Source organism: Mya arenaria, chromosome 2 (assembly GCF_026914265.1).
Source record: "Mya arenaria isolate MELC-2E11 chromosome 2, ASM2691426v1".
Taxonomy (NCBI): Eukaryota; Metazoa; Mollusca; class Bivalvia; order Myida; family Myidae; genus Mya; species Mya arenaria.
Window position 1 is genome coordinate 41,106,272 of NC_069123.1, and position 17,626 is coordinate 41,123,897.

Here is a 17,626-nt window from a genome sequence, read left to right on the forward strand (position 1 = left end):
TTTCAATTTACAGTTTTACAATGGGATTTTTAGTTTCATTTAACAATGACCAATGATTTTTTTTTATTATATTCAGTTCATCTCACAGAAAGTCAGGGTGAATTTAGTCGGCCGGAAATGAAATGCATAAGACCGCTTTCTTGTGAATCTTTGGTGAAACACAGAACACTTAAGCCTGTTACTTCAGGAAGACAGAAACATGTTTATCACGGTTATTGTTACTGCAAGCACAAAAAAAGACTTATTGACATTATACACGAGCGCTCGTGTGAGTGTATAAATTGAATGACGAGGAAAGTGGGTGAAGTAACTATTGTGTCCGATTGGGTTAAGGTAAACGTTCTATTAGCAGCGTACGGTGTAAGTGTATTTATTCGCACGCTACATGTAGTTATGCACATGCCAAACGTAACCACGGTCCCCCGGTTCTGGGGATATACCGGGGATAGCCGGCGGCGGTGGCGGCGTGGTTATACCGTTCATATGAGTCAATGTACAGACCAAAAACAAAGGAAACACTCTCAAACAATGTACCAAAAGTTAAATATATCATTGAGTTCGTCCACTAACGATAGCTCCAATTTCTTTTGGCCCAGATGTGTCGAACAAAAAAGTTAATTTGTGTGGCCTTAACACATTAAAATTATAGAAAATGAAAGCCGTTGATTCGCCTTTCGTGAACATCGTAAAAGAACACGTCCCGAAAGCATGCACGTTTCGAATTGATCACAGTTTAAATACGTTACAACTTTATGTGACAATCTAATCATCGCATGCACTATTGTTAACAAATCGATCTAGCGAATGAAATGCCCTTTCCTAAAGATGGTTTTTATTTCGCTGAGAAGTCTGAACAGTGCATGTGCATGTAAATGTTCAGCACACGTTGGCTGGTCGATTCTGCATCCATATTCACTCACTTCCTGTGCTTGTATGTAGAAAAGATTATTTGAAACATATATAGCATTTATAGTTCTCGTGTATAATACCTTTTTGCATTATGATTTTGAGAGGGTTCTCGAAATGTAGGTAAGTTATGCACCAGTCAATTGTCATCCCCCCCTCTAGGTCCGGAGAAGATCGGGGATTTTGACTTTCGGTCCAGCCAAACTGCTGATAAAATTCCCGCCAGAAGCCCCCGCACCCTGGAGACATTCCTCGCTATTTTCGGCGCAAAAACAAAACAACCGCATTCATTCGGCACTGCGTCCCATTTGCCCCGCTATCCCGTGTATACCCCCGGACCTGGGGGGGGGGGGGGCGTGGTTACAATTGACTGGTGCATTAGTGCGATATTCCACACCATGGTACAATGTTTGCTGACAGGCATTTATTTTTAATAGAGAAATTGCCATTATTGCCATTCCAATCTATTCTCCGGCTGAAATTAATCTTTTTTTACACACGAGCCGTTTTTGGTTCAAGTGAAATTGCCTATACAGACAATTATCCGCACACAAGAGAGCAGTGTAGGCGTCCGTTTTGTATAATTGTAGTTTTTGATAATTATTTCTCATTTATTATTGTTCACGGCAAATTGGTGTGGGCCTATAAGATTTTATGCCCATGATAAAGATTCAGAATCCTTAATAATCAATCAAGTGAATGTACTTAAATATGCGATGGAGGAGGCTAAATTAATGTCGCAATACGCAGTAGCATTGTATCATTAGCTAATTCCCATCCTTTGCAATAATCAAACAAAAATACTGGAAAATAGTTTGAAATACCAGTCAATAAATTCGTAAAAACCGCATACGCAAATGTATCTATTAAGATAGATAAACAAAGGAAATGATCATTTATTCGTATATAGGTGTATAACATCAATCCAACCAATCGTCATTCAGACTGTTTTAAGCTGTGTGACAAACTTGCCGCTGGGAGCACGAGGAATTAAAACTATGTCCTCCTTTAGCGAACAGGGACCTTATTCGCCAATCCTCAATGTTGAAAGAAAATCATCCGGGATTGTTTCGTTGCTAGCCGGAGATGGACTTTAAAATTATTTTGTTTTCATTTGGGAGATATAAAAGCAGGTGAGTGTGTCTGTTTATGAAGTTAGGTCTATGGTACATATCTGACCCAGTGACAAATAAATATAAATGTTCAGGGACGGACGGATCGCACTTCTATTTGTAAACATTGGCAAAAACTCGGGCACTAAGGTACTGTGACAGACTCTTTCTTGTTTGTATTTGTTCACTATGTACTTAATCGTTCACAGTCGTAATATTTTGTTGACTAAATCGCCTGAGGATATTTTCTCTATGTTTTTACTCATTGCAGTACTTGTCAGCTGCTCCTGGGAGAGCAATTAATTATTTCCAAGATTGGTCATTGTCACGGCTGTTAATCCTCCAATATATATACCAGTGGGATTTCATGCATTTAAATGACTAAATCACGATCGCAGTTGATAACTTATGGTAAACAAAGACGACTGAACACCTTGTATACAGATTGCATCGTATCATCAACGATCGTGACTTGACGGACATGCAGGAATGTAGTTTTTACTGACAACTCTTGGATATTGTGTCTGAATCGGCACTTAAGAATAACCGCAAATGTTCTCTGCGTTGTTTACGTGGGCAAATCAACATTACTGTGGAAAATAATTATTTATTTTTATATCTCACATAACTTTAATAATTTATCTTGCAATTTTCTGAGAATTGCAATATACTTGTTTCACGGGTATTTAAAGCCTTAATTATTTCATTAACTTCAATACACAGACTTCTTGAAACCACACCACTGTCACTTGACAGTAACGTCACAAATGCAGAAGATCTGCTAGCATTTCTTAATACTCCAGCATAGAAAGCTGATATTAGTTTTTAGTATTGATATCAACTATTTTATATGTCAGTGACAGTGAATATATAAGAAGCCAGAACTGTTTCCAGTGAGCATCATGTCGTTATGGAGACCGGTGCTAGTGACGTTGGGGATACTATCGGTTGTCAGGATGAGAGACACACTTCCGGTGCTACCAGACGCCATTTTAAGTAGCGGGGAGCAAGCGGTAAAACACATTTAATTATATCGATACGCTGCTTGTAAAATAAATAATAAGGACTTAAACACATCTCACCCAGGTTACAGCTCATTTGAATGTTTCTATTTTTCTCGTTCTAAATTGCAGTTCCATCTATGTTAACACGTATCAAGCGCTAAGTCTTTAATGATACTTAATTGTGTAAACTCGCCTATTTTATACAATTAGTGTATAAAACCCTACGTTCTTAGCATGCATGTTTTCACATTGCCAACCAACCGGAAATGTTTATGTGGAAAGCAGGTAACTTTTTGGTGTGGTTTCCTTGAAGCGGCAGCCAATTAGCAGTTATTCATGATTGGATAAACATTGACCAATCAATGAACGTTAAGGACAACTTTTACCAAACCAAAAACTAAACCGGTTTTAAACAATTGGCTCCCGACGGATGTACCTCATATAACCAGTTTCCTCCTAGATTTATAGTTTATATTTGCCGTATGAATAAAAACGAATCACATAATCGTAATATTGGAATGGTTGATCATTTCAGGAACGTCCAGTGCCAATTGCCAACCATGATCCGCTGGAAAATATCGGTACGTGATTGAGGGAACAATTTAAATCGGGCATACTACAGTCAATGCTGTACACCATTGGTCATTAAAGTTTGAACCCATTGGTCATCTTTACAATGCACGTATCGCACGATCTCTTTTTTCGAATGGATATTTCAGAGTAGTAAAATAATCTATTTAAAAAGTTTATGTGTTACAGTTAAGGCAAAATTTGTTTGATTTTGCAAGTAAAACCGCAAGTGTAATTTGTGACATGTACTTATTATTGAACTATACTTCTTGAAAAAATATCGACTGTATATCGCTATCCTAATGTACATAGTGTTTTGAAAACTAACACAATTAAATGCTAAATAAATAACTTTATAACTTCGAAGAATGATTCTTTAAAAATCATATGCCAAATCGCTTGACTTAATAAACTTGCCAAACCAGTATAAGTACATGTATGAATGACCACTCTTGTAGATGTTGAGATGCCGACGAACAACTTCCTGATCGAAGGAGACGTATGGATCTCGAGGCCATCCCCGAGGGCGGAATATCCAGCCATAGTGAGCCTTTTTCAGGTCTTCTTTAGCATCCAAACAATTTCCAGATTGTTATAATATAGTTCGCAAAGGGCGATAACCGACTTCTGTTTTTAATCTTCAAAGACATTTCAATATCAATTTGGGTCATTCTTGGAGACAATGTCGGAAATAAAAAAAAGTTTATTCTGGCATATTCTCTTCTCCAACTAACAGTTCGCTTTGGACGAAGAGTTGATGCCAATTTGAATCAAGTACTTGTACACTAGAAATGGATGTTTCAAGTCAATTGCGTGTAACAAAACAATTAACAGTTTATGTAGCATTTCTCGTACACCGGAGAAAATCGTGCTGTCAACAGTCTGAGTTTTTGATGATTGTTGACTGCCGCTCCGGAGGTCATATAATTTTAACGCCATATCTTATTGAACAATTATGACATTTTGTTATTGCCTTAACCATCCTAAATACCGAATTCCCTGTAAATAATCCTAGTACGTTTATCCTAAGGACACGGTAATCAATTATAAAAACAACAGACACTTTTCGATAAGTTCATGTCCAATTTGAAATAAAACAGTTTTGACATTTGCTAATCAGACAAATTTAGGAGTTTGAAATCTTGTAAGTGTCATAGTTTCTTTTGTGTGAAATGAACTTTTAGCCAATATTTAAGATTAACACAAAGTTCAGGGGGAAAATGTTTTTTTTTTTCAATTCGCGACGTTTAACATGCTAGTAGAATAACTTCCGTAGTATAAAGTGCCGTTCATTTTTTTTTCAGACCAAAGATGCCGGACTTGGCGCGAGAGTCCCTAGCATAAATTCACACCAGGTTTGCAAGACTTATAATAACTATGTTCTCCAAATTGAGTAAGTTATTAAGTAAATGATTTTCCCAACATCGTGCCCAAGTGCCAATATACACAAGTACCTTGACTGCTCAACTGTTTTGGAAGACGTTACCATACGATGCTCAACATTTAATGATCAGAGGGCTGATAAAACTTTACATTGGTCTGGCGTTTGAATGTTGGTGAACGTCGATAAGTATCTTATTGACACATTTTCACTGCCATTCCTTTATCAAAAGGCATCAAATGTCTGAACAGCAAGAATTCCCTATCCAATCAACAATTCGAACTCGTTGATTCGAACAATTACATTAAATGTACGTTTTCACATCATTTTGCAAGAAGCATTATTAATTTGCAACTATAAGTTAAATTAGTTAATACATGTATATTTCTATCCAACAGTCTCGCAATTCCCTGGATTCCCCTGAGATGCTTTGGATGAATCAAACCGTCCCCTACCAATTTGACGTTCTTCTTAGTAAGTGCTGACGGCTCTGTGTTTTTTAGTGATTGTTGAATGTCGGGCCAGAGGTCATCTTCTAAAAAACATATTTACTGGAACCATTCTGATATAGTATTTGCCTTTACCATCCTTACAATGCTCATCTCTGTTAATAATCTCGTTTATCCAAAGAACATGGTAACAAGGTAAAAGCAGAGCAAGCTACATTTATAGTTTATTTCTGTAGCATCTGTGTACATAATAATATTATAATGCATATACTCTTTTGCACATACAACGCAATGTACACAGCCATTATATATACAACTGTATAAAAATGGTTCTCTAGCACAAACGTTTCACATGTTTCAGCCTCATAACTTTGCTTTGAAGCTTGTAAGATCTCATCTCATGACGTCCAATATGCCACTACAAGCCTGGATTCATTTTCTCTGTTGCGATGGAAATGAAAGTGATAGCATTCGATTTTGCATTGCATGAAGATGTTAAAAAATAAACAATACATGCCAAGCTTGAGCACATAACAATGCGGCATTTCTCCTTGCTCGTGCGTTGTCACACAACGTATTTTGTGCAAAGTGTTACAGTTAAACTTTTTTTGCAGACGAAACTGAATTGTTAACCGTAAGGGAGGCGATCTCAGACATACAGGGGCTGACCGGGGGTGACTGTGTCAAGTTCGTACCAAAGCGCCCCAGCGACCGCGACTTCATTTACATCACTTCCAGGAACACCGGGTACATGCACCTAGACAAGATGTGATTATGATCCCTAGTGGGTTGTTGCCGTGTTCCATTGTCTATGTCTGCCCTCAATATTGCATTGTATCTAAATATAGGTCAAATTATGACTTTCTACCCAAATTTGAAATATATCCTGTCTGCCACAATCGTAGATAAACAAAACCGGGCCTTCATTTACTTTATACTTCCGTCGTATGTCAAATCCAACCGGAGGTTAAGCATCCAAGTACGCATTGACTGTTTACTTCTTTATCTGCGTAACGGCGCGGACCAATGATGACGTTGCTTGACGCCAAAATCGCACATAGTAGACAACTTCATGTTGTGTAATGATAGTTTACTATTATTTCGTTTTAGCTGTTTCAGCAAGGTGGGAAGACAAGGCGGGAATCAGACGGTAACAGTGTCACGTGTTTCCGCTTGTGTTACACGTGGCATCGTCATGCACGAACTTTTGCACGCGCTTGGATTCTGGCACGAGCACACGAGAATTGACAGGGATGAATATATAGAAGTCGTGGAACTAAATATACTTTACAGTAGGTTACCACATTTGAGACAGCCTCTGTTGTACACATATAGCACCAATGCGGACCTATGGCCCATAAGTACTAACCACGAGTTTCTTTATGATTTTTAAGTAAAATGATAATATATGGTATATTTAGTTCTGACTTCCATAACTTAATGTAGATATTTATTATGTTCACTACACATTACACGAAAGGTAATATATAACGTGTTCGCTGAAGTTCTTTACCTAGGCTACGGTAAATTCGATTATCGCTGATGTCAGTCAAAAGCTCCTCAACGATAACTTCGATTATATTCGATTATCGCGGCATAATTAGATGTTAATGTATTTTTTTTCCATTTCAGATCACAAGACAGACTTTCATGTTAATAAGAACGCGAAAATTCTAGTCCCAGAGTATGACTACTATTCGGTGATGCATTGTAAAACAAACCAGTTTTCTATCAGCGATAACCTTAAAACAGTTCGTATTAAAGATCCTACAGTAAATGAAGCTTTAGTTGGACAAAGACTTAACTTAAGTTCCAAAGATGTTTTGAGAATAAAGCTTTTATTCGGCTGTGATACACAACTAACAAAGTCGCCATCTAGTCGTGATATTGATCCGTCCATTGAGGATTTATTTGGTGGTGCTCATTTTAATTCGCCGGAATCAACATGGCAGTACCGGGATCATTGGACAAGTGCAAGGTTCAACCCAAAAGTGACTCCAGTTAAACGTTGGCCAACGTCTTTCAATAAACCAGTGTCGGGTAATATATTTAGCGTTACCAGAAATGCATATTCTAGAGGTACAGATAGAACATCGAGAACCACGAGAGTTAGAACATCTCTGTCGACAGCAAATACAAAAAGATTCACCGACTTCTTATTGCAGGACAATGAGAACCCGAGCCTTCGTTAGCTGATCGTTGTCAAACAACGCAGTTCAAATTGTTTTAAATTGTTTAGTTTTAAAATTGTTACTGAGTATTAAATGTTGTTTATCAAGAATTATCTTACCCTTAAACATTGTAATCGAGTGTAATAAAGATTAGATAAGAAATGCTCAAGTTAAATAGCAGTCAAAGCGAGTTTGGCCAATCTTTGACAAACCAAGGGCAATAACTCGAGGGTTAAATAGTGCTATCTGACTGTTGGTCAAACTTTGTCATCTTATTACACCCTTAAACATTTTAACCATATTTGGTAAACATGGGAATCAATATGAAATGCTCTAGCTAGAGAGCGGAAAGGCGAATTTGGTCAAACTATGACCATTGAAATGCCATAACTCTGAGGTAATTAAGTGATCTGGCCGTTGTTTGAACTCAGTCGTGATAGTATGCCAATAAACGGTGTAACCGAGTTTGATGGATAACACATGCTTAAGTAAGAGACCAGAGATGTATTCGTTACGCCGACGACGCGGACGACTCGTCGGACTATAAGATCCCTATATGATAATGTGTCTGTCAAGCTACGCAGGCTACATAGTAAAAACAAAGACAGATCGATAGAAAGAACACTTTAAACAGTTTAAAGATGTTTGGCAATTAAAAAGCATCGATATGCTTTTACATACGTCAAGACCGATAGTCCTATTGTATATCTTGAGTTTATCATTCCTGCCATTGCGTTGATTAGTTATCATTTATAAATACTGTACTTCCCTTCAAATGTCCTTGTTTTCTAAGTAGTACCTCATATTGCTACTTCAGTCCTAATAAATCCAAACTGATACAATGCACCTCTTCATGGTATGTTAACACTATGTTATACGCAAACCTGGACCAAAATACCAACACTAGGGAGCAATCATGGCAATGACATTATTCATGCCATGTCCATCAACTTTAAAGACAAACCCTTGAACATCGGACAATCTTCGCCATGAAACTCGTGCACGTGCTTTATAATACCATATACCATATTCTGATGGAGTCGCATAGGATGATTTAGCACTTTTGAAATAACCTAACCGAGTTTAATTGACAATTGAACTATTATAGCTGGTGTGTTCATTCCTGGCTCTTATTAACCACGTACTTGATATAACTTAACACAATAGAAACTCACATTTCATGTGTAATTTTATGAATAAACAAATAGTTTTACAAACATAGTTCATGTAATTTTGCACGTTTTTAAATTTGAATGTTTAACAAAATGTTCAAAGAGAATATATATGTATCACAGTCTGTATTTCCAGCCATTGTTGGATTGTGCCATTCCCTAAACGAAGGCTCTGCCACATGCATGTCATTCAATACTCCTTTTCCTCCTCCTCTTTATTTCCCGACGGTGGGTCCCATGGTTGTGGGCGTTACTATGGTCCTCCAAGTCATTGTGGTCCCGGTGTAGGGGGTGGTGGGGAACGTGCGGTGGGTGGGAGGCGGCGTGATGGGGGGAGGGGCTTTATGGAAGGCATAGACGTCAGTGGTTATGGCCTGGAAGATGATGATCGACGACACCAGGAATATGTACCAGTACTTGTCTGCACTCTGAAAGAATCAACAATCGTTACATGTGTGTGTGTCAGAATGTTTGCTAAAATATAACCTGACATTGCAAACACATATTTCTAAACATAAATAATGCATGACGGAATAAGGATAGATAGGTGTTCTCAATTGCTATGTATGAAATGCAAAAAATAGTAAGAAACAGTTTCCTACCAATTCACTCTTTCTGTACCACCAATTCTGTAATAAAATTTAAGGCAGTTACACACTAGTATTCATTCAAATGAAACGCATAGAATGACGGCAAGTCAATGCATATTCGTTATGTGTATGTTGTTATATTATAATCTTGTAAAATATATAAAAATAGTTGAGAAATATTGTTATAATTTACTTACACAGACTATACTGACCATTCCACTGACTGAAAAAAACACACACTTATAATTAATAATCATTCTGATTTCATCCAATTAAGCACAATATCTTCGAGAAACTTGAATTGTATATGGTTGTGAGAATTAGGGTTTCGAAATCCTAAATGCATTGAACTAATACATATGATATTTCGTAAACTAGAAGAGACAGATGAACGAACTGCCCTGATTTTAATGTAATTGTTAATATGCATGCGTGTAAACATGACATATTTTTATGACATAACTATACTTACGTAAAAGATTTATTGCAAGCAGAAAGTGTGAGCTATCTTCCTTGATTCCTTGAACTATGCATATAGTAAATGAGATCTGAAAAATAATTTCTTAATCATGTATTTTCAAATTTCGTTGACACAGTGCACCGATCATATACTTATTTTTGACAAAGAAATGTGTGAAACGATTTTAAAAGTGTTTCTAAATAGAGCTATCTATTATTTGGCTAAAACGATAATGCGCTCCACCTTTAATAAGGCCCATAGGAAAATTAGAGTAGTTTCCATCCAAATGATCTAAAACAATACTTATAGGAAGCATTACATTTAAGTATACGTTGGTGTATAGCTAAATACTTGTAATTTAGTATCATGAGTATGGAAACGTTTCATAACAATAGGAACTTGAGATACCAGAACCATCAGTAGCGTCAACACGTTGTATAGGCGGAGAATACATATCTGAAAAAGCATAAACATAATTATTACCTATTACGAAATGATATACATGTACATAGTTCATTTATAGTCACATGTTACCAGATATTTATTAATGTTTAATCTATAAAATGAGAAGAGGTAAATTTAATATGAATTCTGCACGCTGCATTAAAGTACATATTTATTGAGTTCACGGTAGCTGGTCACCTATTAAAAATCAAATAAAACCACACAAACTGCGGTTATCATTATATACAGGTTTAATAAAAGTATCATGTTAACAGCATAAAGATTAGTTTATCATGACTAGATACTAAGTTGTTATCAGTTTTAACGATTGAAATACATGTTCAATCATTAGTAATATAAATATGTCGTATACAAAGATTCTCACATTTAAGTTTTATACCAAATGAGTTAATATATTAGAGATACAAATACACACATTTTGGAAAACAAATAAAATAATACTCACAATCGTTGGAGATACTTCATAATAAATAGCATTCGAATCAACTCCTGTAACTTTTCCCGACGAGTCCGCCATTTTTGTTTGATCATATGACTATGAATGTGAGCTGTGTTATGATTGGTCATGCAGAAAGTATTCACCAATTGATGCGCGTGATACATCGTAAATCAAGGCAGTTCTATTTAACAAATATGGCGGACGTATGATATAGTGATGATACATGAAATGAACTTAAAAGAGTGAACGTAAAATAAATCTTATTGAACGAGCAATAAAGGTTTAAATACCGCCTTGCAATGTCGGAAAAGGACGCCCTGACACCCAAACGGCCGGAAGTGGCCCCCGTGTCCTCGATCCCGGAACAGACCCGGGCAATCTACTATGACAGCACTCAGACTCCAAAACAGGTAGGTAAATATTTTGTTCTTGATATTATCTGTGGTATTGGTAGCATTGGTGACATGTTCATTGAGATATTGAACCATGTTACGTACGTCCTAAGCGTATCATAACTGTGTAACAGTTAAATTATTTTACCCACTAGTATACAAATCAGGGGTTGATCCAAGATTCGACGTTAGAGGGGCGTAACTTAGGGATGTAACCTTTTGACTAGCACCCCTCTCTCAGAACCTAAATTCATTTGGTATGAAGTCTTTGAAAGGGGGGTTGGGGGTACTTCCTCAATAACATTTTAACAACCTCTTGTCCGAAATGGTGCATTTTTGGCGTTTTTATGCCCCTACCCCCTTGAGCCGCTAATGTTAAACATGGTCAACTATCGCTGTATGAAGTGGGTGGTAGTGTCGCTGTATGAAGTGGGTGGTAGTGTCGCTGTATGAAGTGGGTGGTAGTGTCGCTGTATGAAGTGGGTGGTAGTGTCGCTGTATGAAGTGGGTGGTAGTGTCGCTGTATGAAGTGGGTGGTAGTGTCGCTGTATGAAGTGGGTGGTAGTGTCGCTGTATGAAGTGGGTGGTAGTGTCGCTGTATGAAGTGGGTGGAAGTGTCGCTTTTGTTTATTTATTTTTTTTATAATCGATAGATGCATTTTAGCAATTTCAGCCGGAACACTTAGACAACATATATTAACTTCTGTTTGTTCCTTTTCAGAGATGTCTACAAATGATGTTTGTAGGCCTGGTAACAGTAATGGTACTGGTGAGTATTAATCCGTAAAACCCATAGCAATTCACGGCACGTTCTCGTGAACAATCGGTAAAATAAATTACTTTCGGAAGTATTATTTCCTTTAACTCAGTGTCATTTGACATTAACAGTACCATGGCAGCAGCAACAATAAAAACAACAAACACCAACAGCAACAACAACGACACATATCTTTCTATAAGATTTATATTTTCAACATTTTTTTCGAATACATATATCGGCCTCTTCTTGTTGCCTTCAGCTTTCTGTATGTTGTCTTGCTACATCTTCTATTGAAACATTACCTTCAGCATGTGTTAATTACTTAAGACATTTAAAACGCAATTTAAGCCGTTTTAAAGAATTTTATACAATTTTCAATCCAGGTGAGTATGATACTGAGTATCGTGCAGGGGGTGAAGAACGGCTCGTATGGCGCCATCTACTTCATGATGGGCCTCTGTCTCTTGGGATTCGTCGCCATTGAGGTCATTCTGGTAATAGTTTTCGCCGAGTCTTACTCTGACGTCATTTCAGTTAAGACTCAATATCACGAAGACTTAAAGCTGCACTCTCACAGATTAAACATTAATTTTCGAACGGAAATATGAAAATCTACGATCTGATTTTTTGTCAGCAATCTTATATTATTGGTTTGCAGAAATTTATGCAAAAATTTGCTCTTTCCAAGACAAAAAAAAAAAGTTGTAAAAATGGTATATCTGTGAGAGTGCAGCTTTAAGTCAAATCTCAATCTCAACTCATTTTAACATATAACATCAAAATTTATTGAAAAATATATATGTGTTTTTTACACATTTTTAAACAGTATTATATCATTGAATATTATTATTAAAACCTTCGGTCTAGATTCCTAGGGAAAATAGTCAAAAATATACTTGAGTACAATTCATTGCCTTTTAACTATTACTCAAGTATATTTTTTGGCTCTAGAATTAGTCTTCTTTGAAATATTGTCAAAAAACTTTCCATATCACATTCTATGAGAAAATACGTTTTAAAAAGTATAAAAACATGCAAGATTTTCATTCGGAACTCCTCGGCCATTTTTTTTTCTCAAAAAAACAACCTCGGATGTATATGGACGGTTTACATACTTAAAAAGTGGTACGTTTAAGTCCGCTGCAAATAGATCGAGTAGTAATCTTATTTAGTAGTTAAAATTTATGACTTAACTCTTGGGAATCGTAATTATGTTTGCAATAATAGACTTCACTGGCAATCAATTTAAACTGAGAGCAATGAATACAACTCTTAAACACTATGTATGTACCGGCATACATCCGAGGTTGTATTTGAAAAAATGGCCGAGGAGCTCCGAATGGCAAGATTGACAAGAGCGATGGTACCCTTGTCACGGAATGGCACGTTTTGTACAGTACAGAAAGAGTTTAACAAAGTTTCAAACGATCAAACAATACTAGTATCAATCAATTTTAACTACCGAGAAAGATAAAAAAGAAAGGAAAAACGTTCTAATACCGTTGTATGTGCTACTGTACAAGTAAACACACGTAAATACGCTTGTTTGATGAAACTATAATTTGGAGAAATTGATCTCTTAACAGTTTATGTCTTACAAGACAAGTATAGCAAGATGAAGCGAGTCTTGTTGTTTTCCAGACTTTTTGTCGCTCCTTGTACATATTTCATAGTATTCTTTAAGCTTTCAAAAGTTATTAAAACTCCTGCAGATTACAAAAGTGTGTCCATTAAAATCGTGTTAACTCTACTTACCAGAAGTACAATTAAGATAATGCAATAATCAGACTAATTGCATTAAAAAATGCAATCACCATTATTGTTGCAATATATTGTTTGCCAATGTTTGACACAAAGTCTTTGTGGACGCGTTTCGGACAATCAAGACAATTGCACTTGGAGCGCAAACTTTCTCGCCAAAGTTAGTTTAGCCGACCGCGCCCAGAATGGTGTCGCTGAGGATGGCTAATCCCTGGATAATCCGGTCTCAGACCGCAAATTTTTTTGCTACTGTCGCCCGATTGCAATTTATCCGTCTCGTTATGACAGATAATGGCACTTAGCGATTTGTTTTATAATTTGTATTGTATTTCCTTAAAAAGCCTTTGTTAATGTGTTGTTGTTTTTCATAAAAAAAATGATATTCAAAGATACCGCCTTCACTAAACGGCACGTCTGCACTGTTATATTTTACCGTTAACAGTAATCGTAAAGTTAACTTTATATATATATATATATCGTTCTCCACATTCAAACTGTTCTTGTTTTTTTCTAGATCATTTTTATTCGTCGGGAACACCTTGACCGCAGCAAACTCTGGTTCCTGTACTTTGTCGGCAGTATTGTGATCTTGGAGTCTATATTCACAGACGTTCTTGTTTATAAAAAGTGACGAATTTTGTTATTGCATAGATATCCTAATTACACTAGTCTTCATTTATAACATGTACATTAAATATATCTGGGGTTGTATTCATTAAACATCTTAAGCCATTTCTTAACTGAAGTCGGTTTCCTTATATTTTCATAGTCAAATTTAAGAAAAGTATAATTTGTTTTAATAAAAAGGTATGTTTATTACATACATTTAATTCAAATGAAGTATTACAGATATAATTAAGTCATGATATCATATGACGAGTTAGATACTTAACTCAGGCAAAAAAGATTCCAGTTATGATATGACACAATATGTTTTATGATACTGGCCCCATTCTCATTCATCAGAGGTTTGATGATCAAAATATCTTAAGTATTGTTCGCGTAATATCATCGCTCTGGTGTACGAGAATGACTGGCCCAGGCCTACAGAGCAGTTTAAATCAAAGTGTTAATAGTTTAGATGCTGTTAAATGGTGTAGTCTAAAATGTTTGTATTTATTTCTGCTGCTTAATGTGGATGCTCCCATGGTAATTCATAAACTTCCAATAAAATCATCAACAAATGTGTATATGTATTCTATTTATTAATAGACAATACAATTCATGGTAATTTAGGATGAAAACCTACAAGGGTGAGAGTGGTGAAGGTGTCCGCCTCTCAGCCAAGCGGTTGAAGGTTGGGTCCCCATCAGGGTTCCCTTCTCAGGGCCTCTCGAAATGGGCACCAGTTCTGTTTTCTACCCAGGAAACGGAATCAAAAGTGATTCTATAAGCCTACAGCTTTCAGCACAATCGAGGTTAAATAAATGAGTATACACTTAAGACAAACACGAATGGATGTATCGTACCAGTCAATTGTAACCACGCCCCCCGGTCCGGGGGTATACCGGGGATAGCCGGAGAAATTGGCCGTGTTTTTACCTTTCAGGTGGCCCCGCAGTGCCGGGTGAATGCATTGGTTTTGTCTTTGCACCAAAAATGGCCGGGAATGGGCCTTACTTAGAGTCCCTGGGGTGCGGGGCATTTGGTGGTGATTTTACCAGCAGTTTGTCCCCGCAGGATGGGGATCTTACCCGGGCTTGGCTGGACCGAAAGTCAAAGTCCCCGCTATTCACCGGACCTGGAGGGGGGGGGGGGCGTGGTTACAATTGACTAGTGCATAACATTCACCGAATGTCACTAGTTCCAATACCTACAATGACATTTTAAAATGACAATTTGAAATAATTTATTCAAAAGTTGAAATGTGTCTTTAAATTGTCGATAACATTAAATTAACCACAAAGATACCAATTACCGAGCGATTTTGACAACCCAAATGTTTGTGGAAGAAATCCTCTGAAAGCTTAAGTCAAGATACAGGGGATTTCAGTGAACATGATATAACTTTGTGTCTTTTGATGGCGGTAATTCATGATAAGATATATAAATGTATCCACATGACAGCGATCAAAAGGGAGGGCGACCTTTAAAAGAGTGGAATTATTGTCAAAGATAATAAACGGGAAAGTAACGATTATCAACATCTATATATACAACATTCCATCGGCAGTTGGGGATACTACATATCATTCCAGACCTTGAACAATACATATATACCATCGGTAAATCAAAGTAAAGAAAAACGTGACTAGGTTAAGAATATAGATGTTTGTATTTAGACTAATTGTGTTCCATTGATACAACTTAGAAATGAAAGAAGCCAGACCGAATCGGGTTCGTGTGCCGTTCCTACGTTAAGTCTTGTAATTGAGAGATGATATATTGCATTCTGACGTATTTGACCATTTAAACAGTATGTTTCTAGGTCTCGTGTTCATGCCCCTCATATTCTATGCCACATATATTTTTTCTTACATCTTTTAATCATGAATTGAATAATACCCAAGACAATCGATTGATTCATCTAAATCATTAACAAGAATATCAATAATATCGTTAACGATTGTGTTTAAAGCCATTAAGGCAAAACTATTACTTATTGGCGATGAAATGCCAATTATTGGTTGACTGTTACATCTTCAACGTTAGCAATGATGGTGTATATCACCAGTGTTGTTTCAGCCAAAGGGTTTAACAATCCGACCAATCAACGCACTGATAGGTTGGAACCAAACTACTGCTCAGCCCGTCTGGCGAGGAGGACCAGTCTCTGACATGGATGGGAAAACGAGACCGTATCAAAACAGTTCTGATTCAGAATAATACTTTAACAGAATTGAAAAAAATCAAAGCAAAGTTATAGGGAAAAAAGTAGCCAACGAAGTGCGTTAAGAACATATGTTAAAATACTGTTTTATTACATTACTGAGTAGTTGGAAAATCGTGTCAATTGGTCCACTTGTATTCAGTATATTTTTCATTTCATTTTCTCCCAACCAAGTTAAGTAGATATTGGCCTATGCTAGAAATCTTTATCTTGTCCAAAGGCAAAGATAAAAAAGAACGCGTTGTAAAAAAATATCCGTTTTTTCTTCATGTTTTAACTTAGGTGTGTGAAAAACGTTAACCATGGGCGCTTGTTTAAGATAAACCTTGTTTCCGCAAAAGACCCTACGCTCGTGATGGGATGAACATATCTCACACGAGCGGCCGTTGAAGATACTAATAATCTTTAAAAAACATTTTTACATTCCGAATAATTGAATTTGCCCTTGAAAAACAACAACAACTAAATGTAACTTTAACATGCACGACTACTTAGTAGAAAGAACCAAATAATAACAAAAACACTGGACCCATTTTCAGTGAACCGTTGTAGAAGTTTGGCGAGTTGGTTGGGGAAGCACAGGTCATTTTGACAAACTGCCATGAATGTGATTCTGTTTGTTTGTAAGCATTTTCGGGATGACATTCATTCTACCAAATGCATTTAAATGGCATTTAAAGAGTGCTTTCAATTTTTCAAGAAAACATGTAAAATTGTATTTATTTATTTTATTAAATTATCAATATATTTGCAGAATAATTCAAATTAGAGTAAAAGTTCGGCCGATCCGTCTGGATATAACTTGTACTCAGAAGGAATCATTGCCTTGTTAATATGAGATCGTGATCTATGGTGCTTTAATGATAAATATGATTTCACTATAAAAGTATTAACGAAGCACCGTGATCAAATAATCTTCTTAACAATTGGATTATGATGAGATTATCATGATTGCTGACGGCGCCCATTTCGGCGGCCGTCTCTTTAACGTGAGAAAAACATTAAACGCTGACACATATAAAAACAGAATGTTCCAAATGTTTGGTATACCATAATATCAGCTCATACCGTAAACATCGAAAGAAATTCACCACCAAATAATATTAAATCTATTGAAACTATAGTGGGCGGACAGTTGGAGTCATTTCTGATAACTGTTTTCAC

The 17,626-nt window shown here is 36.6% G+C and overlaps 3 protein-coding genes across 7 annotated transcripts; 2 read left to right on the plus strand and 1 right to left on the minus strand.

Annotated features, from left to right (window-relative positions):
• The first annotated feature begins 1,793 nt into the window (after positions 1 to 1,793).
• LOC128242571 (zinc metalloproteinase nas-14-like) lies at positions 1,794 to 7,703 on the plus strand. Of its 5 annotated transcripts, none has more exons than XM_052959779.1 (9): positions 1,794 to 2,039; positions 2,876 to 3,031; positions 3,558 to 3,603; positions 4,051 to 4,151; positions 4,897 to 4,947; positions 5,372 to 5,447; positions 6,037 to 6,169; positions 6,533 to 6,714; positions 7,055 to 7,703. In XM_052959779.1, exons 2-9 carry the CDS (start codon positions 2,921 to 2,923, stop codon positions 7,612 to 7,614), a joined length of 1,260 nt encoding a protein of 419 aa, XP_052815739.1. In that variant the 5' UTR covers positions 1,794 to 2,039; positions 2,876 to 2,920; the 3' UTR covers positions 7,615 to 7,703. The 5 variants fall into 5 exon arrangements, with proteins under 5 accessions (XP_052815739.1, XP_052815749.1, XP_052815771.1 ...); XM_052959789.1 differs by having other exon boundaries at positions 2,913 to 3,031; XM_052959811.1 differs by having other exon boundaries at positions 1,797 to 2,039; positions 4,051 to 4,136.
• A 1,061-nt stretch (positions 7,704 to 8,764) lies between these two features.
• On the minus strand, positions 8,765 to 10,823 carry LOC128245610 (uncharacterized). Its single transcript, XM_052963818.1, has 6 exons — positions 10,726 to 10,823; positions 10,224 to 10,271; positions 9,828 to 9,903; positions 9,553 to 9,578; positions 9,368 to 9,394; positions 8,765 to 9,193 (listed from the first exon to the last, which is right to left on the minus strand). The coding sequence occupies exons 1-6, from the start codon at positions 10,795 to 10,797 to the stop codon at positions 8,981 to 8,983; spliced, it is 462 nt and encodes a 153-aa protein (XP_052819778.1). The 5' UTR covers positions 10,798 to 10,823; the 3' UTR covers positions 8,765 to 8,980.
• On the plus strand, positions 10,782 to 14,820 carry LOC128245622 (uncharacterized). Its single transcript, XM_052963828.1, has 4 exons — positions 10,782 to 11,129; positions 11,833 to 11,880; positions 12,255 to 12,365; positions 14,147 to 14,820. Exons 1-4 carry the CDS (start codon positions 11,019 to 11,021, stop codon positions 14,261 to 14,263), a joined length of 387 nt encoding a protein of 128 aa, XP_052819788.1. The 5' UTR covers positions 10,782 to 11,018; the 3' UTR covers positions 14,264 to 14,820.
• Positions 14,821 to 17,626: the final 2,806 nt, after the last annotated feature.